The sequence below is a fragment of the Lissotriton helveticus genome, chromosome 6, assembly GCF_964261635.1.
Source record: "Lissotriton helveticus chromosome 6, aLisHel1.1, whole genome shotgun sequence".
Classification (NCBI taxonomy): Eukaryota; Metazoa; Chordata; class Amphibia; order Caudata; family Salamandridae; genus Lissotriton; species Lissotriton helveticus.
Window position 1 is genome coordinate 1,894,868,934 of NC_136067.1, and position 27,883 is coordinate 1,894,896,816.

The 27,883-nt window shown below is 44.8% G+C and overlaps 1 protein-coding gene across 1 annotated transcript in view; it reads right to left on the bottom strand.

Moving 5' to 3' along the window:
• NVL (nuclear VCP like) overlaps window positions 1-27,883 on the bottom strand; it is a 502,294-nt gene that overhangs the window by 398,073 nt on the left and 76,338 nt on the right. The window contains exons 5-6 of the mRNA XM_078649847.1: window positions 20,416-20,473; window positions 17,636-17,908 (exon numbers count right to left, since the gene is read on the bottom strand). Coding sequence (XP_078505973.1) covers window positions 17,636-17,908; window positions 20,416-20,473 — 331 coding nt within the window. The remainder of the gene's footprint in view (window positions 1-17,635; window positions 17,909-20,415; window positions 20,474-27,883) is intronic.

The window sequence follows — 27,883 nt, forward strand, 5'->3', positions numbered from 1 at the left end:
TTCAGTGATATCTATACGTATCCCTCATCTTCATTGTTTGATTTTGCACGTGAGACTCATTGTCGTTGAAATGGCAATCATAATTACACTGAAATTATGAAAAAGTCACACATAGCATTCTGAAACCTTGGCAGCTATGTAGAAGTATGTTTATTAATGTGTTTTAGTTGTGCCATATTTCATGAATTAGCATTTTTGATTAGAGTGGATGCTGTTTCTGATGAACTGTTCAACCTGGTCCTGCTCATTTTCCCTCCCAGTCAATGTCCCCCTGCGGGACTCGTATCCCCACAATATCTGCGGTCTTTGCAGAGCACAGGCTACTGTGACATAACTAGTTATTTTCCTTCGAGCTCATGTAAAGTGAATAAAACTTTCTTCATGAGCTGAATGTAACAAATTGAAGACCTTTCTGCAGTAGCTTGCCAATGTGGTCCTCGTAGAAAACACTATTGTATGTACTATTGTCAAATAAATGTATCATAATGTGCTGTGGCTCTGCGGACAGCAACAGCGTAAAAGCTGCTGGAGACTTCTGTTGAGGGGGGTTAGTTCCATGTGCAATATTGACATGTAACTCTTTGATTCATTAGAATGTGTTATCACTAGTCATACCACGGAGCTTGCAGCTTTTGATCATTATTTAATGCAAGAAAATTATATTTAAAAACCTGATTTGGGGGGCGAGCCAGAGACTTTCCCCTTGTTATTAGAGATGCTGACGGTCTCCTTTGAGAAACTGACTATAACTAAGAAATTTCCAGAGTTCCTCCAGAGACTCTTCGCGATTTAATAGAGACTTTCCTTTACTTCCAGGGATGCAGTCAGTGCTCTTTATGAATGTGATAAATAGATTTTAAGAGGCTTTGGCCATTTTGTATTGATTTTGCTGTTTGAGATTTAGAATTATTCTGGTTAAGTACTCTTTATTTATGTCGACATGGTGTTTAACTATTATTCTGTACTGCTTGATTTTGAGATTCTTCAATAATTTTCCCTGACCTAGAACTCAGTTCTTGAGTGGTCCCAGTTACTATTTACTCTGGGCCTGATGTTGAGGAGGGTGGTGACTCTTATCATAAGATCAAGGGTGCTGGAGTGGAACCAGCAGGAGGTAAATTTTGGGGTGATCTAAAGTTCGGGGTGCATTAAAATATTGGGTTCAGCTCCCACACAAGTCACTGAGGAGTTACAGGGCCAGTTAGAGGAGCAAGGCCAAAAGTCAAGTTCCTTTAGCAGGCTACATAATCCCACATCAGCACAAAACCCTAACATCCTTGGTGTCTTGCTCTTTCATATGAAATGGTGCTATGATTGCAGACATGAAGAACAACAGTGGAATCTCGTGTGAAATTAAACACACCAAAAAGTTAGTAATATGTTGAAAAAATGTATTAGAATCAGTTTAATGTAAATCAGATCAATAAGGTGTTGAAGCTCAGAATGAGTACAAAAAGATAGAGAATCTATTTTTCCTTTGATGACCCAGTTAGTGTGTAAAAAATAAACATGTTGCCACAAGTATCTCCATTCTGCTCATCAGGGTCTGTTTTTTAAATAAATAATAGCATGATGAAGCCGGTTTACCTTTTTGTTGCCTTGTTTAAACTACAGCTTTCATTATGTTCCATGACCTGGCCCTGCACCCGGGCTACTGGCAGGAGGTATTAAATGATGTCAGAACTAAACTGTAATAACTTATAACAGTTGAGCAGCTATTTCATTTTTTTTTATACATGGGTTTTTATACATGAATTCCAGAATCCCATCTCTAATTTCTATATAATCTACTATGTGTGACGCGCCCAGTCGCTGATTATAAAGAAATTATGTTAGAACTCAACTGTAATAAGCTATTAGAGTGGAGTTCTGCAGTCACAATGCCTGCAGCCAGAGGATAAGGCAGGTCAAGTCATGGAGCAACTGTTCCAAAAATGAAAATGAACATGGATTTTCTTTCTTCTGCTCTATTTTCTAGCTGTATAGTGACAAGCAGAAAGGAAATATTTATAGCAAAATGTTTCTTTTTTGCACTCCTTAGGTAATTATAGAAAAGTTCGAATATTTCTGCGTGTTTCTACACATTTTGAGCTACTGTGACCATTTTGTTATACACAGACTTGTGTCAAATATGTGTCAAATATTTTCTTGCAAGAAATATCTCACAACTTCTTCATGTGTATAATTTTGTACTAGAGATTCTAAATTCAGATTTCATTTATTGTTTATTTAATTAAAACCTTAACAAACAACTTCAGACTTCATAAAACAATATAAAACAAATGTATACAGAGAAGCACTGAAACAAGGTGAATACTATTTTTTTCATAGGAATCAGGGCTAAAGTGCAATTATGTCTAAAACATAACCTGTATAAATGCTAAAATGCAGTGGAGAGTAATCATAAAATAATCATGTCTAGTGTAGACCGAATGTATGACGTTACAATGCAGTCTCTACACCGCGATACGTTTACAACGCGGTTATTACAACGCAAGTCGTTACGAGGCGCTGGACTTAGGAATAGTATGAATTAATATTCCAACTCCAGCCTGCGTAACAGTAGAACAGTAGGGAAGATGTTGGAATAGTAAATCATATTATTCCTTAGTGTATAGCGCCTTCCAGCCCAAGTCGTTGTAACAACTTGTGTTGTAATGACCATGTTGTAAACGTATCGTGGTATAAAGACCACGTTGTAATGGATGTCTCCCCAGTTAGACCAAATGTCATGAATAATGTGCAATAATCATATATAAAATCAAATCCTGTATACATATTCAAGAACGGCATAGAGAGAATGTAGTGACATTTGAAAGACTATTTGGCATAAACACAATTAAACAAATCCTACTGACAGACTAGACAGTGGTGATGACATGAGTGAAAGTGTGATGTTACCGTTATACTGGGAGTCATTTGTGCAATGTTCATGGCTGAAAGCAATCCAGTAACAAAGCTAAAGTGCAGTACTCATGTGATACTAACGTCCAGAAGAAAGCAAACAGACAATAATTGTGTCCAAAAGCCAACCAAGTTTCATTGTTAAAGTGCATACTATTTTTAGTCTTTAGGTTTGTAAACATGCCATCTCCTTTATATACAAGAGCTAGGTACCAATTATTTAGTGGTTTGTGGGAAAGGTGATGGTGTGATCATGTATTATAAGGGACAAAGTATCCCCATGCTGTACATAAGGCTATTGTAAGTCACCTTGCAGTTCCATAACCGTATAAAGGAACTCAGCCTTCTTCCTCATTCCTCAAAGGTCATGGGACTCCTCAATGACTTGTAATGTCCTTATAATGTACGGCAGGCGGTATTTTTATCCCATATATGATTGGCGACAGTCACCTATCATAAAAAAATGCCTTAGCCGCTCAACTGTAATAAGTTATTACAGTTGAGTTCTGACCTCACAATACCAACTGCCAGAGCAAGCAGCCCAGGAGAAAGGAAGGTCACGGAGCATAACTAACTCCTTAACTGTGGAGGTTTTTCAACCCTAATGTCAAAACCCTTGTTTGGCTATTTGGAGTACTTCCGCTTAGGCTGTCACAAATGTTCTCCATAGAAGGTATGCTTGCCAAATTTGTGTTCCTTTTTCCCACCGTCATGGGGATTCTAAGGATACTCAGGGGGTGTGGATTAAACTGGAGGAAACTGAGAAATAGCCAAAATATAGCAATATTTTGAGTTTTTGGGAAAAATTAGGACAAAAACTGCTGCACAAGAAAGTGTGTGGTTGTTTCCTAAAAATAACTTCAACAAAGGTTTGCTGTGTTGAATCCACCATCTTCCCAGCCCTCTGGAGCATGCAGAGCAGCCATTTTTCTAAGAGGTAACCCATTTATCTTAATTTTTGCGCTTTTAGTTTACTTCCAGTTCGTGGTAAACACTGGTGTGAAACGGATGGGTAATCCTAGAAATCTATAGGTTTTTGAAAAGTGAAGAAAAGTAGTCAAAATTCTAAATTCAGCAATGGGTCATTTGTGTAGATCCTTTAAGGTAGTTTCAAAGAAACTAACTGTTGAAATGAAAAAAATATTGAAAATGAGCAGGCAAAAACAGCAATTTGTGACAATGTTTTCATCTGTAACTTCTTGTCACAATGAACAATTTACAAAAGCAATATACCATTAGGTCCGATAAACATTATATATCCCAGCGATCAGAAGGGTCTATCGGCTGTCAAAGAACCAGAGTTACCCAGAGCCAACAACCTTAAAATGTTTTTTCATTGTGTACGGAGTATAGTGCAATTCATGCAGCAAAATATAAAGAGTGAAAAATGGGTATGAAGGAAACCTATGTATTTCTGAAATGTATAGCAGATACTGATACAGTGGTTATTTGTAAACCTATGAATTTGGGGTTACCCATACTATTGTGATTCAGAGGGCATTTTGCAAAATGTTTTATTTTTTGGCTTACATTTGGAAGCCACAAATGCAGAGATATCCAATTGGTAATAACAAATGTTTTACTATTTTGTGTTCCTGCACATCACACAATAAACACAGTACCTTACTTGCCCTCGGAGGTGGTGCAAGGAACTTCAGGTCCCACTGCAGAGCCCGCATATGCCACCTGCAGGAAGCCATGAGGCCCAGTAGCCTCAGGGTCATTCTGATCGAAACCGGGGATAGAGGCTGAAAAATCGGAATCATAGCCCGAATATCCCAGACTCGCTGCTCGAAACTGCGCTGTGTCCAGAACCGTGAGAGGGAATCCGGTATGACTGTCACATTGATGGTGAACCCCAGCGAATGCAGGAGGTCAGCCATAGTCTGGAGGTGGGAGATGACAGCCTGGGGCGAGCCCGCCTTCAACAGCCAGTCGTCGAGATAGGGGAAGACTGGAACCCCTGATCTGCGCAGAGGAGCTGTGACCACCGTCATCACTTTGGTGAACACCCGAGGGGCGCTTGTAAGGCCAAAGGGGAGCAAGGTAAACTGAAAGTGCTTGTGGCCTACCGTGAACTGCATGTGACGCAGGTGGGCCGGCAGGATGGGGATGTGAAAATAAGCATCCTGCAAGTCCAACGCTACCATCCAGTCTCCAGGGTCGAGAGCAGACAGGACATGAGCCAGTGTCAACATCTTGAACTTCTCCTTCCGGAGGAAGCGGTTGACGTTCCAGAGATCCAAGATAGGACACAGGCCCTTGTCCTTCTTGGGCACAAGAAAGTAGTGGGAATTACAACCACGACCTACTTATGGGGCAGAAACGCACTTGATTGCTCCCTTGGCCAAGAGAGCCGTAACTTCCTGTTGGAGATGGGCCAGGTGATCCTCTGACATGCGATGTAATTGAGGTGGCATGGATGATGGGGTAGTCTTGAAGGGGATAACGGTCCAATAGACATGCGTTGTTCACTGACCGCAGTCCCAAGCTGAGGAAGAAAATCTCTTCTTCCCAAGGTGGGTCAGCTTCTTAGATTCCCTATCAGGTGGTGCATTAGGGAATGCACCTTTGGACGTTGAGGCTTGGATTACCAAGCTCTCAGGAGTAGGATGAGAAGAGAGGAAAATGGGGTCGCCCGGGGCCGGGCGGTGGCGTCCGGCAATCATCCTGTCCACAGATGCCCGTGTGTTGGGCTTGGACTAAGTGCCCAAAAGAGTGTCTGTGAGGGACTCATTGAACGGCAGCAGGGGCTCCGAAGAGGCTGCTGCTGGCTGAAGCACCTCGGTCAGGAGGTTAGTCCTGACCGCCACCGTAGGAAGTTTGAGGTTTAGGGCCTCGACTGCCCTACACAACACCACTGTGTATGAGGCACCCTCCTCCCTAGCCACGGTAGGGAGGTGAAAGCATGCCAAGGTTTGGGGAGGTGTCCAGACCACTGGCGTCACCCAACTCCTCTCTCCAGTCCAGTTCCTCTAACTGGTCTACGTGACCCCTCCCAGACCTCCTCACCCTCTCCTGGTAGCCACTCAGGGCAGTAGGAAACATCAGGGGAGAACAGGGGTACAAAAGTACTGGTCAACGCCGGTCCGGATGTTGGGCGACATCGGTCCGGCTCCGTGTCCTCATTGAGAGGGAGGCCAGGGCCGACGCCGGCTGGGGACACAACCGGCGGGGGAGGCGGCGGGGGTGTCGTCACTGGAATCGGCGCTGGCGGAGGTGTGACGTAGTCGACCGACACAGATCCGGATCCAGGCCTGGATCCTGGGGGGCCCTGCGGTGCCAGAGTACGAAGCTGCCAACATCAAAGGCCTGGAGCCCACAACCGAGTCGGCGGGGCCGGAGGGCACGCCGGCGGAGTCGTGCTGCCCGAAAATGGAATGCAAGTCTTTGTAAAACCTTCAAAGCTGGGCAGGGGTTGCTCCAGCTCCCGGAATGGGAGGGACGGCCGGAGTCGACCTAACAGGATCTGCAGGCAGAACCGGACGACTACCTTCCGCTTCCCACGTCGGACGACCGACAGGAAGCACGCGAAGAGCAACAATGCTTCTTTGCCTTCTTCTTGTGCTTAGACTTATTTTAAGACACAACCTCCCTCTTGACCAGGACCTCGAAAGGCGCGGAGCAGACTGCTGGGCCTCGAGAAGCTTTCGAGACCGCTTCCGCAAAGACTTCGGGTTCATGGCCCGGCAGTCGGAGCACATACTTCGGGTCGTGGTCGCGCTCCAAGCCCCAAAGGCACATGAGGTGCGGGTTTGTGATCGACATCAATTTGTGACAGGAGTCATAAGCCTTGAAGCCGGTCTGACAGGACATCCCTCCGTGCACCAGGAGTCGATCGACTCAAAAAAGGTGTTGACAAAAGTAGCAAAAAACGGAGTCAAAAAGTGACTTGAGGTACCGCTCTCTCCGAATCTGCGCTGGCTGGCGCGGAAAAAGAAAGTGCAAGGGCGGCGTCTAAGTAGATACTGCGACGTCATTCAGGAGGCCACGATGCCAACGACGGACGCGGAGTCGACCAACGCCACCTATCGAAGTGCACATGTACTACGGGGAAAAAAATTATCCGGATCTAGTCTGACGCCTGGGGGTAATACTAAGGTGAGGAATCCATAACTAATTGTCTCTTTCAGATATATGCATTTTACAATAAGTACATCAGGCTTACTGCCTTGGTCGTAATTTTTCTTAATCACAGATCAGACCGCTGGCATTTGACATATGGATAATTTACTGCATCATACCCAATTCAGGTCTACTGTATTGAGGAAGCTTATGCTAACAAATTATAATAAAATCACTTTATTTGCTGCACTCCGTAGGAGCCTGCAGCCCTCTGTGTTGTATGCAGTGATGTTGTCTGGTGGTAATGGTTTTGATCGATAAGACACCAACCCCTTCGTCTGGTGAGTCTGCAAAGATTTCTTGCGAGTCATCTGTTGTTTCTCCCATCTGCGACAGGCCTTCTTGCTACTCTTCCTCCAGGTCGAATAACTCATCTAATTCTCCACGCAGTTTTGGGGTAGCAGGGTGCTCCAGCTCTTTTTCTTCACGTTCCTCTACTTCCACTTGCTTTTTTTTTTTAAACAATTTTATTGGCTTTTTTAGTGTGACAATACATGTAAAATTCGTTTTCTCACATACAGTTAATATACTTTGGCATCCTCAAGTTTCATAAAGTGTAGTACAGTTGGAAATCCGTGTATGCTGGCAATAATAACCTCGTTTACATGTCCACATTATATCCCTAACCTCTTGACACGTTCCCCCCTTTGTATACCTCACGAGATGTATGTTTGGAAGACCTCGTATGAGCCACACTGACGTCCAAATCAAGGTATGGTGGTGAGCTGTCTGGTGGCCTTGCCTACCCCAGTCGGGCCCCTGTATCTATTACTCGTGCGTTAGATCCTCGCTCCCTTCTTATGGACTTATTGTCGGTTCAAATATCTCCTGTGGTGCTTCACATATGTCCCCTCTGTACTCATTCCATTTGCCCCATGTAGTGGACCATTTTTTGGGGCATCCCCTGTGTATAAATACTGCCTTTTCTGCCACCATCGCTATATCCATGTCATCTCCCCATTGTGCCTTTGTGGGAACAATCCCGGACCCCCATTTTCTTGCTATGTTACGTTTTGCTAGTGCCATGCCCAGTGTTGCCCAGGTTTGTTGCCCCCGATTTAGATCTGTGGGTGGCCATATGTTTAGTAGACTGCATCTTGGATCAAGTTGTATTTCCACCCCGCTAGCGTTTGATAGTTCCAACAGCACCCCAGTTCAGTATGTTTGTATCCTGGGGCAGTCCCAGAGTATATGGAAGTACGTTCCTGGGAGTCCGCAGCCTCGCAGGCACTCAGGCTCCGGGATGTTACCTAGTTTATGTAGTAGGGTGCGAGAATAATAGATCCGGTGCAATACCTTCAATTGTATGAGTTTTAGTCGAGATGGGATAGAGGCATCTCTTGCCGAAGCAAGTGCGTATAGCCAATCTTCGTCTGCGATGTCTCCTAATTCCACTTCCCACTTACTACGAAGAACCACTGTGGGGTCTGGAAGATTGTTTACCAACTTGCGATATGTTAATGAGATTGCTTTTTTTTCCAGATGGTCTGTGAGGAGTCTATCCTCTAGTGGGGAGGAGTCAACTAGGGTTGTTCCTGGTGGGATGGATCCTTTCAAGGCGTGCCTGATTTGCGTGTATCTGTACCTCTCCGTGCGCGCCATTCCGTATCGTTCCTGCAGAGCCTCGAAAGTGACCATGTCGCCCCTATTCCACAAGTCTCCTATCTTTGAAATACCTAGGAGGTCCCATTGCCTAAATCCTTTAGTGTTTGCTAGGGTACCAAGGCGGCGCGTGTCCCAAAGTGGGGTGGCCAGTGTGAGCACTCCCTCCCAGCCTAAGGCTCTCTGAGCTGCGTGCCAAATTTTCATTGTGTGAGCAGTAGGGCCAGTAAGGGCATGACGCTGTTTATTAGTGTATAGGGCTTTCATCAATCGGTCTGTGGGGAGTAGCGTTCTATCCAAACTGTACGCTGGGTCATTGTGTGGAGCGTGCAGCCATTGGTTGACAACCGTTAGCTGTGAAGCCCAGTAGTAAAGTTTGACGCTCGGTAGCGCAATCCCTCCATCATACCAGCTGCGGATCAATTTTGAGTTCGCTATTCGTGCCGGTCTTCCATCCCAAAGCAAGGCCGATAGTTCAGCGTCTATTGCCTTGAAGTAAGTAATTGGGACCTGGAATGGGGTGTTTTGTAGCGCGTAGAGGAACCGTGGGAGTGCAAGAATCTTAAAGAGTGCTGCTCTCCCTAACAATGTCAACGGGAGGGAGCGCCAATGAGTTACATCTGATTTGAGCCTCTGCAAGGGCTTTTGCAGGTTCTCCTCCATGAAGACGGAAGCCTGCGGAGTCACGTAAATTCCAAGATATTTGAAACCTCTGGGTACTATTTGTAGTGGACAGTCTGGGGGGAGCCTGGGCAGTGGGCCGTTTAGTATATACAAGAGTGATTTCGTCCAGTTTATTGTATATCCTGAAACTGCCCCATATTTCTTGAGGATGTCTAAGAGGGCTGCTATTGATGTTGCCGGGGACGTAAGGTATATTAAGACGTCATCGGCGTAAAGGGATATACGATCTTCCCCTCCCGTTTCCCAGGTGATCCCACGGACCACAGGGTCTGTTCTTACTATCACCGCCAGCGGTTCCAAAATGAGGGCGAATAAAAGAGGGGACAGGGGGCATCCTTGCCTTGTACCGCGGCCTAAGGAAATCGTACGGGACGTATGGCCATTGGCCACCACTTGCGCAAGGGGTGTCGTATAAAGTAGTTTGATCCAGCCGCAAAATTTGGGCCCAAAGCCCATTTTCCTGAGCACTGCAAAGAGGAATGGCCATTCTACTAGGTCAAACGCCATGGTGGCATCTAGGGAAAGAACGGCTGTCTCCTCTCGGAGGTCTGGAATGCGGTGCAGTACCCCATTCAGACGTCTCAGATTAAGTGATGTGTTCCGCCCGGGCATAAAGCCCGACTGGTCCGGGTGGATTAATGTTGTGAGGTATGGTTGCAGGCGTAGTGCCAGCAGTTTCGCCAATACTTTCGCGTCTGCATTTATTAGTGAGATCGGGCGATAAGAAGACGTCAGGTCGGGCGGTTTGCCCGGTTTACGAATTGCGACAATGGTGGCCAATCGCTGATCAGCCGCCAAGGTACCCTGTGATAGACAGTCAGTGTACATGGAAAGCATATTAGGGATGAGCTGTCGTGCCAGTGCTTTATATAACTCCACCGGGAGACCGTTCGGCCCCATTGCTCTGCCTGTGTGTAACGCTGCCAGTGCCGTTCCCAATTCATCAGTTGTTAGGTCCCGTTCTAACTCCTGTGCTTCCTCCTGTGTAATAGTGGTGAGTGGTTTGTCGTGTAGGAAGTCAGTGCAATCTTCTTCTGTTACATTATTCCGTGCAGTGTATATGTGTTCGTAGTAAGAGGCTAGTTCCTCCACTATTTGTTGGGGGGAGGAAGTATGTGTGCCATCTGGTAGGGCTAGTTGGGCTATCCACCAACTGCTCTTTCCTTCCTTTCCAGCCATGCCAGCATTTTCCGTTTTGTCACCCAGTTCATAGATTCTATCTAACGTGTCTGTGTGCCTCATTTTAGCCATTTCTTCTGCATGGGTTCTGTATTCGCTCGATGCCATATTGAGCATGTGCGCCGTATCGTCTGTGGGGTTTGCTGCATGGGTCATTTCTGCTGTCAAGACTGCCGATTCTAGTGCTTCTATTGCCTCCCTTTTTTCTCTCTTGTGTCTAGTGATGGTGGAGATGGCCTGCCCCCTAATGACTGTCTTATAGGCCTCACAGAGGATTGAGGGAGAGTTGACTGACGACAGGTTGTCCTCAAAGTAGTGTGTGGTTGCAGTGTCTAAAGTTTTGAAAATGTTGTTGTTCTTTAAATAACCCGGGTAAATAGGGTATATTCTCTGCCGCCTCGTGGGGTGTATAGTGTAGGTGAGCAGCACTGGTGAGTGGTCTGATATACCTCTCGGTAAATGTTCTATCGCGGTCACCCGTTCAGGCGGAGTCGCCAGCGTTAGTATACAGTCTATTCGGGAGAGGCTATTATGGGCTCCCGAGTGAAATGTATAGTGGCGGTCAGTAGGGTGTTTCAGTCGCCACATGTCCACTAGCCCCATCGCATCCTGAAATTCTCTGAAAAGTTGATTGGGTTTTGCTGGGGGTCGCGGGGGTCGACGGTCTATCGCCGTGTCAAGCACCGCGTTAAAATCTCCTCCCATGATTAGGTCCCCTTCTGGGAGCTCGAGCAGGAATTTCCCTAAGTCGTGGAAAGCACCCTGGTGAAGTGTTGGGGGAATATATACTGATATTATATTAAAGCTTCGTCCCTCCCACTGACATGTGACTGCTGCGAAGCGCCCCTGGTCATCCGCCCACGTCTTTTGAATTACCAGCGGGGCACTCTTGTTAACTAAAATGCCAACTCCCCGGGAGCCGGAGGAGAACTCTGAATGTGTGGTCATTTTAAACCCCCATCGGTTTAGTGCCTTCGTCGTCATGCCTGTCAGGTGCGTTTCCTGTAGTAGGGCTATTGTCGGTGCCTTACGTTTCAAGTACTGGAGAACCAGTCCTCTTTTAATTTTGTGGCCTAGCCCATTCACATTCCAGGAAAGTATTGTCAGTGGTGGGGAGACCAATTTACTTCTTGAGGGATCAAGTCCCAGCGGCATTCGTTCCGTCATGATGTGCTCTGTCCAAGTGTAATTGTGGGGCTGACTGCTGTGTTCGTGGTGGTGCTGTATGTCTGTCATTATCCATTACGGACCAATGGCCCTTCAATGGTTGGTTCCTGAGGTGGGTGCGGCATAATGTTGAGTCCGCTAGTGGCTCCCCAGAATGCGGCACAGTCGAGGCTACATGTCGAGGTGTATATAGAGGAGCCTGAATGTATGTTGTATGTGTACATAAGAAAGTGTCAAAGCCATTAACTAAGAACAAAAAACAGGGTAACTGTGAAATGCATAAACCCTCGTCCCCCCTCCCTGCCTCCCTGCCCGGTGGATAAAGAACCCTCCACCTCCCCAACTGAGCAGAGTGCTTAATGTCCCAACTTTTAGAAATGTTCGTGGGGGTGAGGCTTCTGTGTCCGTTGTCGAGCCCCTCCTTCAATGATACCATGCAGTGTCTGTCCATTTTAGAAAGTCTTACCTGCATGGGCCCACGTACTTGCGGTCAGTCTCTAACCATGGCTGGTTACCTGCTTCCGTGGATAAATGTTCACTCTACTGGTCGCCCTGTTCGCCACCCTTTCACACAGGCTGGGAGTGAACTCGGTAGTTCCAGGTCTAAAACAAAGGGGGATTTTGGTGCCGCCCGTTCAATGTCAGGAGGAGTCCAACAAATCCGTCTTGCGTTGCGCCCTGGCTATTCCGCCTCATCGGATATCCTTGGGCTTCCCTCGTCGTTTCCGCGTTGTTGGCCTCGATGTCTGGGTCCTCTGGCGGGCCTCCATCCCTCCAACCAGTCTTGGGCATTCTGTGGCGATTCAAAGAACCACGTCTTTCCCTCTGATTCGACGCGCAGTTTCGCCGGGAAAAGCATGGAGTATTTTAGTTCACGGGCTCTCAGTTCCTTTTTGATGTTCACAAAGCCCCTTCGTTGTTGAGCCACCGCTGCCGTGTAGTCTGGGTAGAAGTTAATTTCGGAGTTGTCGATTCTTATCGGCGGATGTGTGCGTGCGGCTTGTAAAATGGCGTCCCGGTCTCTGAAGTTGAAGATCCTTATCAGGACGGGACGGGGTGGCCCCTGGTTTTGCCTTCCCTCCGGGCACACGGTGGGCCCGTTCGACCGAGAAAAAGTTTGACAAACCTTTGGGTTGTAGCTGATTTTGGATTAGATCCTCTATATAGAGGTCCATGGCAGGGCCGCCTTCCGTCTCTGGTAAACCCACCAGGCGCACGTTATTGCGTCTGGAGCGGCCCTCCTGATCGTCCAGTTTGGATTTCAGTGCGGCATTGTCGTCTTCTAGGCGTTGAACCTTCCGTTGAAGCTCAGACGTGTCTTTCACCAGTCCTGTGGTCGTCTTTTCTACCGTCACTAGCCTTTCCGACATTTTCGCGAAGTCCGCCCATATTAGGGAGACATCTGTTGATATAGTGCCCATTGATGATTGCATCATCTTTAGCGTCGCCATTACATCTTGCAGGGTGACCTGTTCAGTGTCTTTATGCGTTCCCATAGTCTGGGGCGGTGTGCGCTGTGGGTCCCCTCTTGCGCTGTCCGGTGGGTCTTTGTGATATGCAAATTTGTCCAGTTTGGGGGCCTGCTGGCCTCTAGTTCCTCTGCCACTCATTGCGGCTAGCGCTGGATATAGGTCGCTGAGCAGGAGATAGGGACGTGCAGTGGCTATGTAGTGTCTCTGCCGAGTTTATGGGCCCCGAAGTGGGTGCGCTGTTAGTCTGCCAGTGCTCTGCGCTCCCTGTCGGTAATGGCGGCTGATGGCGGTTGTGGAGATCTGAGCAGCCCTCAGCCCTATGTCGCTGTGTTTGCCGCAGTGGCGCAGTACGCTGTAGCCCCAGAACTGGCGATGTCTGCTAGTCTGCCTCGGTGCAGTTATTTCCTCCGGCGTGCAGCACTTTTCATGGACGTGGGGTCGTCCGCCGTCCGTCCCCCACAGCTCACAGTGAGGTCGTAGGCCGTCCGAGTGTCTCCCCGCCCTGAGCTCGGATCCGCTGTGCGCCTCCCGTTTCCCAAGTCCGTTCTTCGAGAGAAGCGCTTCGGAGTCTGCTAGTCAGCTTCGTGCCGGTGCGGGGTTAAGTTACTTGCGTTGTCTGGCACCTGCCACGGTCTCTGCCAGTCTCGGCGGTGCCCACTTGCCTTTTTAATGTGATCTGTAGCCCTGTAAGGAGTCATCTAATTCCCTACCTTCTTTTTAATTATGGCTTCAAGTTCAGCCTCAAGATGTTTACTTTTCCTCTCTACCTCAATCAATTTCCTTTGTTCGCCGAACTCTGCTTCGCCTCTTTGTTTTGACGTCTACGCAGACAAACTTTTTGATACAGAGGTTGGGAGACTCGTTGCTTCAGAGTCGACACCGAATGCTCTTCGACGTAGTCATGGCTCCTGTCTTTGCGGATGGCATCAAGCGGACTTTTGCAGAGGGCGTTGAGCTGGCTTTCATCGTCTCCCTCCCATGCCTTTGATCCTCTCTAGTAATTGAAGCAGGTTTTGAGGGTTTGGCTCCATGTGTGTCCCATGTCCTGGATCCATGTGGCTCCTAGGGTTTCACTCTGCCCTCTGGCGTTGACAATTTCAACGTCATTGCTGGTTTCTGCAAGTCTGAGGTCTTTGGTGCTACTGAGTCTCTGCTCTGAGGGGTTACCTTTAGTCTGTGTTCCTTCCTTACCACTAGTCTGTGGCTCTTGCTGGTTTGCCTCTCGAGGATCTCCTTGAGCTCTGGCTCCTCTCCTTGCGCTTCCTCCGTTTTCAGGATGTCTTCGTCATCACTTCCAGGCCCAGGTCTTTTACTTTCTCTGTGGCGATGCCATCGCGTAGTGTGCCCACCTCTGCTTCTGCCTTGTCTCGATGGTTTTGGGCAGGGACTCTGAGCACGCCGGGGCAGAATCTAAAGGGGGTATGTTTAATGCCCCTTTCACATTCTACAACCACGTGGTTTTCTTAAGTCTATCTGCTCACCTTGGTGTTTTTCAATGTATTGTCAGTGGACTCTTCTTCCTATGGCTCACCGCCAATCCTCTTTCCTCGATGGTGTTTTTCGGTGGGAAAATAAAATATTTTCTTCCTGCAATTCCTTCGTCCTCGATTCCGGAGCTCTCCTTTAAGCTTCCAGACCCAACGGCAGCACAAAGAATCTGGAGATGGTAACTGCGTCAAGGGATTTCTTGGGAATATATCTGTGGTCACACAAGGAGGGGTTTAACCCCAAATGGTCGAGAACGCCCTTGAAGAGGGGGAGAGGGAGGAGGAGAGGGAGAGGGAGATCAATAATACTTTTCTGAGCCCAACCACTACGTAACCGAATAATGCACAGTATGTGAATCCATAAAACATTCATGCTGAAAAAACACTTCTTTTGCAGCAGAAGCCCGAACGAATTGCGTAGGAAAGAAAAACAGGTGGGTGGAAAAATCACCTTGGATCACACCTACCAGAAGGTGCTTGGAGAGTTGGCAGAGCAAGAGTTGACAAGTGATACCAACGATCAAAAACAAGAGAAAAGCCTGGTGAATACTACAGAGGATAACCAGGGTGGTTCTTTATAAGGTGTGTCAATTGTGTCAAAGGTTGCAGGAGAGGTATTGGTCTCAGAAAAGATGAGTTATGAAAATCTGAATGGAGCGGCAGCAACATACTGAGAGTGTGAGATGCTTGAAACCTTGTCATTCTAGAGTTTTATGGAAGTGAAAGAAGCAAGACAGAGCTACAGCTGCTGGAAGATTGTGAGTTTTAGTAAGGAGATACATTCAGCTGTTTAGCAATTTGTGTATATGGTTGAAGAAGCCAGATCTTTAAAGGACAGGGTGGATGGTACTCTTCTGAAAAGGACAATCTGATAAGCACAGAAGTTTGAGGGGGACACAAGTGTATCCAGCAGCGGAGCGAAAGAGGAAAAGCTCAAGTGGACTGGATGTGAAAGTAAAGTCAGTAAGAGAGAAGAGATCAACACTGGAGGTTGTCCCAGCTAAATGAATGAGAGTGATTTTGGACAAGAAGTTGTTGGTTATAAGCAGGGACTGTAAGAGAGTGGTGTGAGGCAGGGATTGGCATCGAGGCATGAGGTGAGTTCTTGATATCTAAAATATTTGGACTGGTTTGAGGTAAGGTGAGAAAGGTTGCTTGTAGTCAGATAGGTGGCCTGGGGTGCAGTGTACTCCAATCAGCAAAGTGTAATCCCCTCTGCAAACTCTAAGATGCACATGACTCGGATTATCAAGGGCTGCAAGTTAAGCACAGCAGTAGCGATGCTGTGGATGTACTGCTGATCCTTGAATCATATTGAAAGAGTCAAATAAGTCCAGAGGGAATGAGTGCAGCAGGGAGGCCAGTGTATCTAGACTCACACGGGGTAAAGTAGTCATGGAAATGCAAGGGATTGCTTGATGCAAAGATATGTCTTTTATTTGTTTTTATTTTAAAAGTTTTATATAGCGCTAGCTAGACCCGGAGGTATCAGAGTGCTTTACATGAGAATCAGATCATAGTAACAGGTTACATTGTTACAAAGGTTACACAGTTCTTAGAGCATGGCAACATAGTTACTTGTAAGGTAGGGATAAACAATAAGCACAAATACGAACGGGGAACAGCAGGCAAGGTGAGAGATTCAGGGGAGGGGGTTTGGAGCGGGGGAAGTAGACAGATAATGAAAGAGGAGGGGAGGGTGAGAGACACAGCATGGGAGGAGGGGAGGGTGAGAGACACAGCATGGGAAGAGGAGGGGGAAGGGTGACGGGGACACAAACCGGTTGACGAGTCAAGGCAACGTCCAAAGTCCAGTAAGCTGTGATCCCAGGGGAAGTCGTATCACTTCCCTATCTTTGTTGGGAGAGGCTCCCCTTACGCAGTGGACTCTCTCAGAGGGGTCTCTGAGACTCCAAGACTTACACACTGGATCCTTCCCCAAAAAGGGGAGAGGGAGTGCTTTGGCAAGGGATGCCATACCATACCTCAAGTGTGAGTGGCTCCCTTGGCGCAGTGGACTCACTCAGCGGGTTCACTGAGACGCCAGAGTATAAATATTGGATCTTTCCCCAACAAAGGGAGGAGGAGTGCTTAGTCATAGGGCACAAAGGACAGGGAGTAGGCAGAGTAGCAGGCAAGGGGGGAGATTGAGGGGATAGGAGCTAGGGAAGAGACAATAAGGAGAGACGAAAAGAAGTCTGCCTAACGACCGACTGGGTAGGTGACGACCAAGGAGGGAATCCACGGCCCATCTCCCCTATAGCTAAACCAAGTAGCTCCATCGGGCATCAGACAAAATAGTTTAGTCTCAGTACATTGAGAGAGGAGGGAAGGAGAGACATAAATAGAGGGAGGATGCGGTAGGAGACGAGAGGAGAGACGAAAGGAAGTGCAACAATGTGGTTCAACAATATACCAGAAAAAGATCAACAAGTAAACATTATATCAAACAATCAGCAATACATTAGGGGAGGAGAGAAAGGAGAGGGAGAGTAGTGGGGGGTAGGGGAGGAGGGAAAGTGAGGATAAGGGAAGAGACAACCGTGGAGACGAAAGGAAGTCTGTCTAAAGACCGACTGGGTAGGTGACGACCAAGGAGGGAATCCACGGCCCATCTCCTCTATAGCTAAACCAGGTAGCTCCATCGGGCATCAGACAAAATAGTTCAGTTTCAAGTGGCGAGGGAAGAGGTTCACAGAAAAACAGGGTGGGGACAAAGGGCAAGGGCATGTGATGGCAGAGGACAGAAACTGGAGAGAGTAGGAGCGGAGAGGGGGGAGGGTTGGGGGAAGGGAGAGGGGGAAGGTAAGGTCAGGAGAGACGCGGGATCGTTAGTCCGAAGTCCGGCTGGGTAGGTGATAGTCAAAGGAGGGAGCCCAGAGTCAATCTCCCCCATAGCAAGCGAGGTAGCTCTACCGGGCATCATACAAAAGTATGCAGGCGGTCCCACCATTCGTATGCCACAGGCCACCTATCTGAAACAAGGCATACCTCAACAGTAAAATGTGTGTTTACCTGAGCAGTTGCATTATTGGATTTTTCTCTTTCCTCCTCACTTAGATCAATAAGAATACTTGTTTCTCTGCCTCTGTTGGGAGTTTTGTCGATAAACCATCCTCCTCTAGACGTCTTGGTGCTTGAAGAAAGGGCCTTTTCACTTTTGACAGTCTCCAATGGTGCAGGGGTGCTAGTGGTAGAAGATCCGACTCGAGAGGGAGTACCTGGAGCAGAATCAGGATTCCCTTTCCGATACAAGGAGACCAAAGAGGTGTTCAAGTGATTGGACAACTGTATACAAAAAAAATATACAAAATCACACATTGGCAAAAGACATCAAAATATTAAGCCCACCTTACCTCTTACAGGTGCAAAATAGCAGAGTGATCACTCAAAACACACAATTTAGGATCCAACATAATTGTCATGATAAGAATGTTCAATGTGCTGTTAAATGTTCTTTTTTGTGCTTCTCCCATTGAAAGAATGCTATAGTTATGATCCAGATCCTGAAAACCACTTAAATGTCCCCAGTTATGATTAGCTACGTAAACATTATGCACCTGCAATCCATCATGCACACTCACGTCTCTGGTATGTTAATCATTAAAGAATGGGGAAAGTTCTAAATAAAAAGCATCATTAATCGACTACCAAAACTGCTGCTCAAGCACCCTTATTCTAGAGTAGTCTCAGGCATAGAGAGTAGTAAAAATACCATCCGTCAGACCGAGATATACGCAAGCACCTTTCTAGTAAAAATAGGTTTTACATACGATGGGCAAATCTGGACATGTGGTTCACTCTTGCTGAAGCCGGGAGTCCAGAAACGAGTCTGGTAATTAGTAAAGGGAAACCAGCTCCTCATGAAAGTAGTTTGTTGCATGAATTATATCCACACAAAAAAAGTAACTGGATGTTCCTAATCTAAGGTGGACAGTATAATTAATAAAAGATATGTGTGCTCTACCAGCGACACTCCAAACTACCTTCTCAAATGTCTTGTTTCTTGAGGAGCCTTGGGTATTTATAATTGTGAAATAATACCCTGGCGGAGCAAGAAAGTGAGAAACATAATTACACATTTACAGCATACGGTCTAACATAATATCATTCATGCTTATCTATAATAGAGAAACTCCCGACATGTTTCACAAATGCGGGGCAGGACATACTTACAATCAATTAATTTAATCAGAAACAAGAAACCATCTTTGTTTTGTGAGCATTTGAATCTGTAACTAAGGACCTTAAGTTGAAGTAGATCTAATTTATGATTTTGTTTGCAAATGTGATTGTAGTCCTGGCTAGAGCAGCTATTTATATGGCACTCAGTTATAAAGCTCGCCATTCCAGGAGCAGATTAAGACACCTTCAGGACAGAAGCGAAGATATTTGGCTGCCATTTATTCCAACATTTCCTGCACTGTGGGCTTAGTTTTGAAAATGGAAAGACAACATCATCTCTGAAAAATTAATAAAAACAATGCAGCAAAATCTTAATCAGGAAAATCTAGATAAATTTTTTTAAACGTTCCGATATCAACATACTGGACAGGTGCTTTTTTTAGATTATGCCTTTCCAAACCGTATGACTTCCATGGTAATATTATTTTAATATTTTCCTATCCAGCTAAAGATGAGATCAGTGATTCCAATGCTCCCAAACCTCAGTGTGTTGTTTAACTATATTGAACTATGTTTCACACTCGCATGGAAAGAAAGTGTTTGAGTGTGGAAATAAACGCAGATTTTGAAAGCTGATCCAAAAATGAAGCAAAGTACAAAGCAGGAACCAAGCCCATGCTCAAAGTTAATCATCTTATCTTTGGCAGCACAGGACATGAAACAAATTGTCAATGGAAAGCAGTCTGGTGTTTACAAATGCACATCAGACTTCCACTTTTTAGCAGAAAATCTAGAGTGTATACCATGATGGAGAACTTACTTTACAAAAACGAATACTGTATGCTAGGTGAATGATAATTGCTATTCATGAATAAGTAAAAGACAGTGTTAAAATAAACTAGAAGTATTCACTGAGAAGGGAATAAACTGGTAACATGGGGAAAAGATGCAAGAAAGAGGAGATGACTGACAAACAAAAATAGCACATAAAGACTTGGGGACTGGAAAGAGACTATGTTTTTTTAAAAAACTTTTGGCAAACCCCTATTTTAGTAAACAAGCTTGCATGGTATTGTAGAGTCAGACATAGCAAAGAAAACATTAATTCATTTCTACAGAAAGAACCTAAGAACTGCAACACAAACCGAGAGCCAGGCCGAAAAAAAAAGATAAGCAGATATGTACATAGTGTTGTGACAGAAGCCGAATTAGTAGACCAAGAAAAGCATTTTAAAAGACTGCAAGTCTATGGCCGGATCAAATAGTGGATCCAGGTGAGTAGGTTCAATGAGGCTGCCATACTTTACACACTCTGGCACGTTGCGAGATGAGATTTTAGGAGACCGAGGATGACTTTCTTCAATAGGTGAGAAGCAAATTAACGGCAAAATTAATAAGGAGACAAGAAGTAGGATCCACTGCAAGGGACAAATCAAACAGCTAGTCTTCCTCCCCAACAAGGCCACGGCTCTAAGGGAGGTTCCTGTGCAATAATCAGCAGTTATAAGGACTCACAGCCTCTCAACTTTAGGATTAGTAACCAAGATACAAGGTCAATATACATCACAGAATGTCACCAGCAGCGTCTTCTGTACTATAACAAAATTAAACATTTCTTCAACACCAACAGAGTTAGGATTTCATTCATGTATAAAAGTAAAATGTCATACCGGATATTCCTGGCATTCCTCCACATCTGAGGAGTCTTCAGAGATGCTGTCCTGATCGCTTTAGGGAACAGAATGGGTCATTAGGAGGGCACATTTGCACATCCAGTCAAATCTTTTATCATTACAGCTTGGAGACCAAAAAAAACACCAAAATTATAACACAATAGAGTTTGTGGAGCTTTACAGACAGCAATTACTGAAATGTGGTTGTGCAGTCCAGATCCTAAAACAAACGTTCTAAGGTTTTCCAGATAATTAGACCTTAAAACAGATGGAATACTTGCATAGTACACTGAAACCTGTTGAATGTGTCCAAAAGCGAGTGTCGGGGGCTGTAAGAGAGGATGCAGGGGCAGAAATATAGAACAGCAAAATAGTTAGGGATCTGTAAAAGAGATGGGTATGGTGGCACAGTCCAAAGCTGACAATTAAAGGAAATGGGGGGGGGGAGGGGCGAGTTATGGAGCAGCAAAAGTACAATACATGTCTGAGTATTTACAATGCACACTATCAAGGACTTTAAAAAGAGCACATAGTCAAGGAAAGTGAATATTTGCCCAATATTAAGGCACCTTGGTGACTATTTCGAAGCCTCTGACCCATTGCTCCTTAAACTAATGGGCAGAGTGGAGCTTTATTAAATGGCCATACTGCCCTGTTTCTTATACACTTTGCAGAATGACCCATATAGCCTCCCATCCATTTCTTCCGGGACTTGCACTCATTCGACTCAAAATTCATCTGGGCTGGTAAGCTCCCTAGAGTTTCAATTATCAAGTGCACACTTCACACACAAGGCAGCATTTAGAGGACAATGACCTCATGCTCTTTTACTGGGCAGCATAGATGATGTCGATCGGAGATTGGCTATTTAGCAACAGGTCTGATTCCTTCTGGCAACAGGAGTTCGATGCACTTGAAGAAATAGGGGTTCTAGGTCTGCTACATGAAGGGCAGTCCCCACGCTTGCTTCCGCAGGTTACAAGGCGCCTGTTGCTGTGCAGGCGAGCAGCCCTGGGCCATATCTTTTATGACTTGGAAAATTCCCTGCCCAGAACCCTCTGTGGGTCGGCAGCTGGTTAGTAGAGCAATTACCTGGTTTCCACCAATGGGATTTAATTGGTACTTCCAGATTAAAAGATATTTGGAACCTTCATCATATTGTGTCCTGCAACCATTTAGAAAATGAGTATGAAGTGCATAAATCTCGTTTTTTCAGATATCTCCAGCTCCGACACACCCTGGATACATATCAGAGAGCTGAAGGTGGTGCCAGAATACAACCTGCTTGAATCTAAGCTAATGAGAGAGTCTCTACGTCGCAAACTAATATCCAGACTCTATAGGTCCCTCCTTAACACTCCAGATCCGTTATGAGGGGTACGGACTCTGCGGGAGTAGGAAAAGGGTGATGAAGAGTGGCAAGAGGCCAGGTAGCTGCGTGTGCACTTGGCACCCCCACCTATCTAGGACTAAACTAATTGTATTATTTTCAAATGATTTACTATAGTCCAGACAGGCTCTAGAGGATGGGTAGGGCAAAGAGTTCCACATGCAAATGTTGTGCGGACCCGGACAGGTATAGTCTATCATTATTAGCGATTGCCGTATTATCAAATATTATTGGCTTAAAATACACTCCACCCTAGCGATATTTTGCACACACCGATTGACTTGGATCAGTAAAGTGATGTTGTTGTGGATCATGGTGGGGTGGGCAAACACTAGAGGGCAGAGATAGCTTGTGGTTAATTGTATTTTTAATAACCTAAAGAGAAATTGCAAGTTTTTAGAGATGGGCCAATCCCCCTTTCTTTAATGTGGCATAGATTAATACACAAGTGTGAAAAGTACAATTTACAAATGAAGTGGGTGTACAAGTAGACATCACAGGATTGGGGGACCGATGTCTTCCAGATGCATGGGTGCGGACTGAGGGAACTGCCCTTAACGGGCACCAAGTTTCTATAAGGCCTAAGCCTCTTCGTGTGTACATGGTAATTAATGGCTCCCACCTTTCTGCTGCACAGTTGCATTGCATTTCCGTTCTTATATATAAAACAATGAACAGTGGTATAAAAAAATAGCAAATAAAGTTGCACGTTATAAATGGGCACCTGACCCATGGAGGGCAGTTGTTTTTTTGCCAACATTAAAAAATTATAAGATAAGTAAAATCAAGGTCATGTTATTATATCCAGCTAAGGGAAAGGGGCACAGCTGGAGGATACATGAAGAAGGAGAATGAAGTCAAAGGAGGATATCCTTATAGGGAAAGATGTTTGTACAATGTGAATACCATGACACATATGGGAAAACTTGTACTGAAAAGGCCAATATCTTCTTTAATTAGAATACCACGTATTTGCTATTTTAGAGCTCAAGCACCAGCTGTCATCCTGTAGTGTAGTTCCTATTATCCCAATAGGCTCTGCGCATTGGAATAATATCTTCAATAGTATAGACCTAGGGCAGAGGTTAACTAGGTCTTCTACCGACGATATTAGACTTAAAGTTTTGTGTTTGCCAGCTAGCTCAGAGTTCACTAGAAACTTTCTCGAATAGGCAAGGAGGATCTGAACCTCCCTGGATAGACAAGAAGGGATTTAGTTTCTGACAACCATAGAACAGGACAACTTTGCTCTCCCCTAATCAAGAGTGTATCTCTAGAGTCGTGTGAAAACAAAAGACAACTTATTTTACTCAGTCAGTTCAGTGCATTCTTAGTTTCACCAGTTTGTAGAGAAAGGAAGAGATGGGCATGTTCAATAAAAGATGTTATTTATTGATCAGTCTCTTTTCTCGTACAAGAGAAATGGATCACTATTATTGCAATACTTATAGTTAAGTAAAGTGCATACAGTAAAGACAGAATTATAAAATAATACTGTAAAAGCATTGATATGGTTTCTAAGCCATATGATATTTAAAATGGATAAAATATATACATACATACATACATTGACTAATCGTACTCAACTGGTGCTTCTAACCACGCCTACCCCAGTGTACCTGACCTAAGCCTAATACGTGGGCGGGAGTAGATAAGTAGCAGTTTAAGTTAAGTTTGTTTTGCCAAGGGACTGACTCAATAATTCTCTGCAAGGGGTTATTCAGTTCTGTACCTGGGATCTAGAAGGTTTGAGGGCTGGTATCTCTTATCCCAGGTATTGATATTCCAGCTGCCTGCGAGGGCTGCTTGGAAGCGCCGGAGCTGGATTTCTCGGCAGGAGAAAAGCAGCGTCTCTCTCTCAGCGCGTCAGGAAGGAGGGGCAGCGTCTGTGGGCTTCGCTCTCAGCTGGGCTCCTCGGCAAGTCTCGCTGCTCCAATCTCGTCACCACCGCGTGTGTTTGCTTAAGGCAATGTCGGTAATATTTATACCTGAAAGGTGCCGAGATTGACGTAAGGATGGACATAAATACGTCAATAAGGATGTCATACGAACTGATCGTTAGTACATTCTTTACTGAAGTTCTCGGTGAAATCAAAACAATGGCTGCGGGGATTTCCCAGGTCGCTGTAGGTTTGATTTGTTTTGAGAACTCCGTATGCCTATCAGGGGGCTGGAGGAATATCGTTTGCCTAATTAGATGGCATGCGTTATGACTTAATCAGATAACGCGCGTCTGTGCCGTGGTGTGGCTTAATCAGATAACGGGTTTTTGCACCGTTGAATGGCTGCTAGTTACTTATTAACCAGACAAAGGTCAGGAATAGGGGGATCGATACAGTACCCATAGGAAATACATCACACCCACTAAACGTAATCTATGTCCATATTTACAAATCTAGGCATAGTAAAAAAACTAGTAGTGTATGTGTATACCGTACCACCCAAAAATACAATCATATGTATTTCGAAAACTGGAAATGTGAAATACACGAAAAAGATGCGAATAGTTACTATATGCACTCAAGCAATGAAAAATCTGTTACGCATATTTCTAAATCAGCATAAATGAAAACGCGAAATTTACACATGAAATGGCTCTTAATACAGAAGAAAAATTGCGAGACCATTCCATCACAAAGCATAAAATACTTATGAACATGCTAGATGGTAGCTAAAGTCTCTAGAGTATCTAATAATAGAAATTTAGTTCTCTAAGAATAGTTCTACCTTAAGCAGAAGATAAGTGTCTCAAAATTTTGTAAATATTTTGGATTGTAATAAAAAAAATTGTTCCCGCTGTCTGAAAACTGATGAGAAAAAATTTTCATATCGCTTTTTAAAGTTTGAAGGCCAAATTCAGGATGTGAGGAACGCCGTGTGCTAGCTTGCTCAAAGTCATTCTTTCCGCTCGGGTTAAAACATCATATCATTTAGACTGTTGAAAAAACTGTCAACAGTTTCTTGCGAAAGTTCCACTAACTCGGAAAAAGTTGTTACCATGCATTCTTGAGCATGATTGCCTTCATTGATGTTACGACCAGCATAGCTGACAGAAGGTCGTACCTGATCGATGCTGCTTTCATCTTGTACTTCACTACCCCTTAATCGTAGTGGTGAAGCCTCCACGAATGCCGTCATCAGGATTGGTAGCCGCTGGGGACAGCACAATGCATGAGCCGTTACCGGACCCAACAATGTTTCTGCGTCCATTGGCACATCCGATTGTAGTGTCAGACAGGTGTCCAACACGCATTCTTCGCCGCATAGCAAGCACCTTAATACAGGCATAACACAACGTTGCCACAAGGGTCTAAATGAAAGAAACCAAGTCATGTTGAGGTCTCTCAGCCGGGCTAGTCCAAGGACTTTAGTTATGCGGTCCCTGTAGCGCATGGCTAGTATCGTTTCTTCCATCGTCGCTGGTGTCTTGTCTGTGACACGGTTTGCCATAGTGAAGCAACAGGATCAAAAATAGGATACCTGCCACTAGTCCCAATAGGAGAGGAAGTCCGCCAAAAATGGAATGGACAAAATCAGGAAAAATACCCAGGATGGCTTTGAATGGTGTTAAAGCTCATGAAAACACTGTCTTAAATACACTTGAGACACCACTGGTATCAGAAATATTTAAGATTTCGTTCAGTATTTCTGCGAAATGTATGGGGGAATTAGTTGATAACAATGAATGAATCTCTGCCGTTGTCCTTGCAACTTGGAGATCATACGTTTCTTTAGATGACGTCTGCCTGGTCGGCGTCTGTAGGAGCACTGTCTTCATTCTGCTTAAAGTATCCATTCGAATAGAAGCAACTTTCAAGCTGGGCCATAACCTTGCCTCCCTGTCTGGAGAATCGTTAGGGAACAATACTCGTTCACAGCACATGACCTTCTTAGTCACAGTTATGAGATAAGGTTTTCCGGGCAGCAAACTACAACATCTGCGATCTACTATTAGAATGTAACTCCCGTTCGAGAGCCTCCTAAAGAATGGTTCTATTTGTGTTGCAGGTGTGCCTAGCTGGTAACATGAAAGGTTATTTGAAGTCCCTTCACAGGCTCCATGCAAACTAATACCCTGACACAGAAGTGTACCGCTTAGTGACCTTGCACAATTATTGCCACTAAAACACTTTCTGGCCTTTATTACTGACACATGCGTGTGTATAGGGCAAGTTCCATGTTGACTTAATGTACCCTTTACCCAACCTTTCATACCGGCCTGCCTGTATATATTTTTGGCAGTATTGAAACCTGAAAGTTGATATCGGAATATTAATTATCCCATGTATTATCCATTCAATGACAGGTCGTTCTGACATTGTCAATGGCAATCTCTCGAGTTTCTCAATGCTCAGGATTGTATAATCAGCACCCTTTTGTGCCATACTGATTTGTTTATCAGTAAGGTTAAAGATATTAAATAATGACGTTGTGTTGATTAAACGCCAAGGCACATAGCCTGAACGCAGATTTTGTAACGTCCAGCCAAGCTGTACAATAGAACGCAATTGCGACTGACCGTGTTGTAACATCAGTAAGTCTTGCGATATTATATCGATTGGTGAAGACACAATGCTGTCCAGAGAATATATTCTGGAGGACAGAGTCATTAACCCATTGTCCACCACAGAAAGTGATTTTTCCAAATTAATACGGTCAATTTCCCGTATTTTCTCTGCTGTCTCAATTTGAGCTTCTTTCCAGGCTTCGTTATATGCTGCATATATAGAGGCCGCTATGAAACGTTTTTGACGCTGTTTGCGTGGTCCCTTAATGAAATCACGCAAGTCAGCACCTTCTGTAAGTAAAGTTAGGTGTTGCTTAATTTCTGCCAGTGTGGATGTTTGTAGCCATTGAAGGCAGAGCTTGCCCACACTGTAGGTGGTTACTATCCCTGGATGTTGTCTTTGGGAATATCTAGGGTCTGGCCTGGTCAATGTGAACCCCTGTATTTTGTTCAGGAATCTGTTTTGACAGTTATTTGTATCTGTGGGCCAGATCAACCATTGTTTCCATTCAGGTTGTGTTCTGTTTTGGTTTAATATATGGTTTACGTCTATCTCAACATCTATTGAGCTATTACTGTTCACTGTTGGCTTTGGAATAGACGGTTTGTTTAAATCTTTGATTTTGGCTAAGCCAAGACAGGTAGTTTGTTGAATAGTGTCATTCAAAAATATAATTTGTTCTGGGATCATGCAGGCTCTAAACAATGATTCTATACCTTGTACTTGCCACTCTCTTGTACCCCAAATAGTTTTTGCTTCAATATTATTGTTCCAGAAATCAAAACCAAATGTATTCATTTGCTCAAAAAATGAATCTGAATATATCAATTTTGTGTTTGTAAGCATGGTCTTCATACCGGTCTTTATTTGACAATTTGAAATAAAATGTTTCTGCTTTACTTGTGTTAAACCCTGAAAAGTATGAATATTTATCATAAAATGTTTTCGAGCTACCTTTTGGAGGAGTAGCACAATGTTCCCATTGGTTGTAATTTAAAACATTTCTAGGTTGTGCAGATTTATGTAGATAATGGTTACCATAGTGGTTGTAGCAGAACATCTGATCATAATTAGACGAACCCTGCAAATAATCATGTTCTGTAAATTTAGCAGACATCACTAGGTCAGACATCATATCATTAATTTTTTAGATACTCAAGGGGGCGCACCAAAATGAGAGTCCAAATAGAATAAGTAGAGAATTGTTCTTTATTTATCTTTGTTCAGCAACAAAAGGCATATCAATAAAATAAGTAGTGAGATCAGCCAACGCGTTTCACTCCCTACCAAGGAGTTTCTTCAGGGCGCTGCGAGTATATTCGGTAAGTTGTCTTTTGTAAGATCCCTCTGTGGTCGCACTGATATTTTTCGGTCGTTTCTTTATTCCAGCCTATTTCTTTAAAACCATTTGGAGTATCTCTCTTCCCTTATCTTTTCTTTATATCGTGGACTTTGTAGGTCTTGTCCGAAAAAACAGTTCTGGTATTTCAAAGAGCTACCCGTCCCTGGTTATATTTGTTACAGGTGGGTACAGTGCTGTGGTTACCGTTGTCAGTTTCGGCGTCCC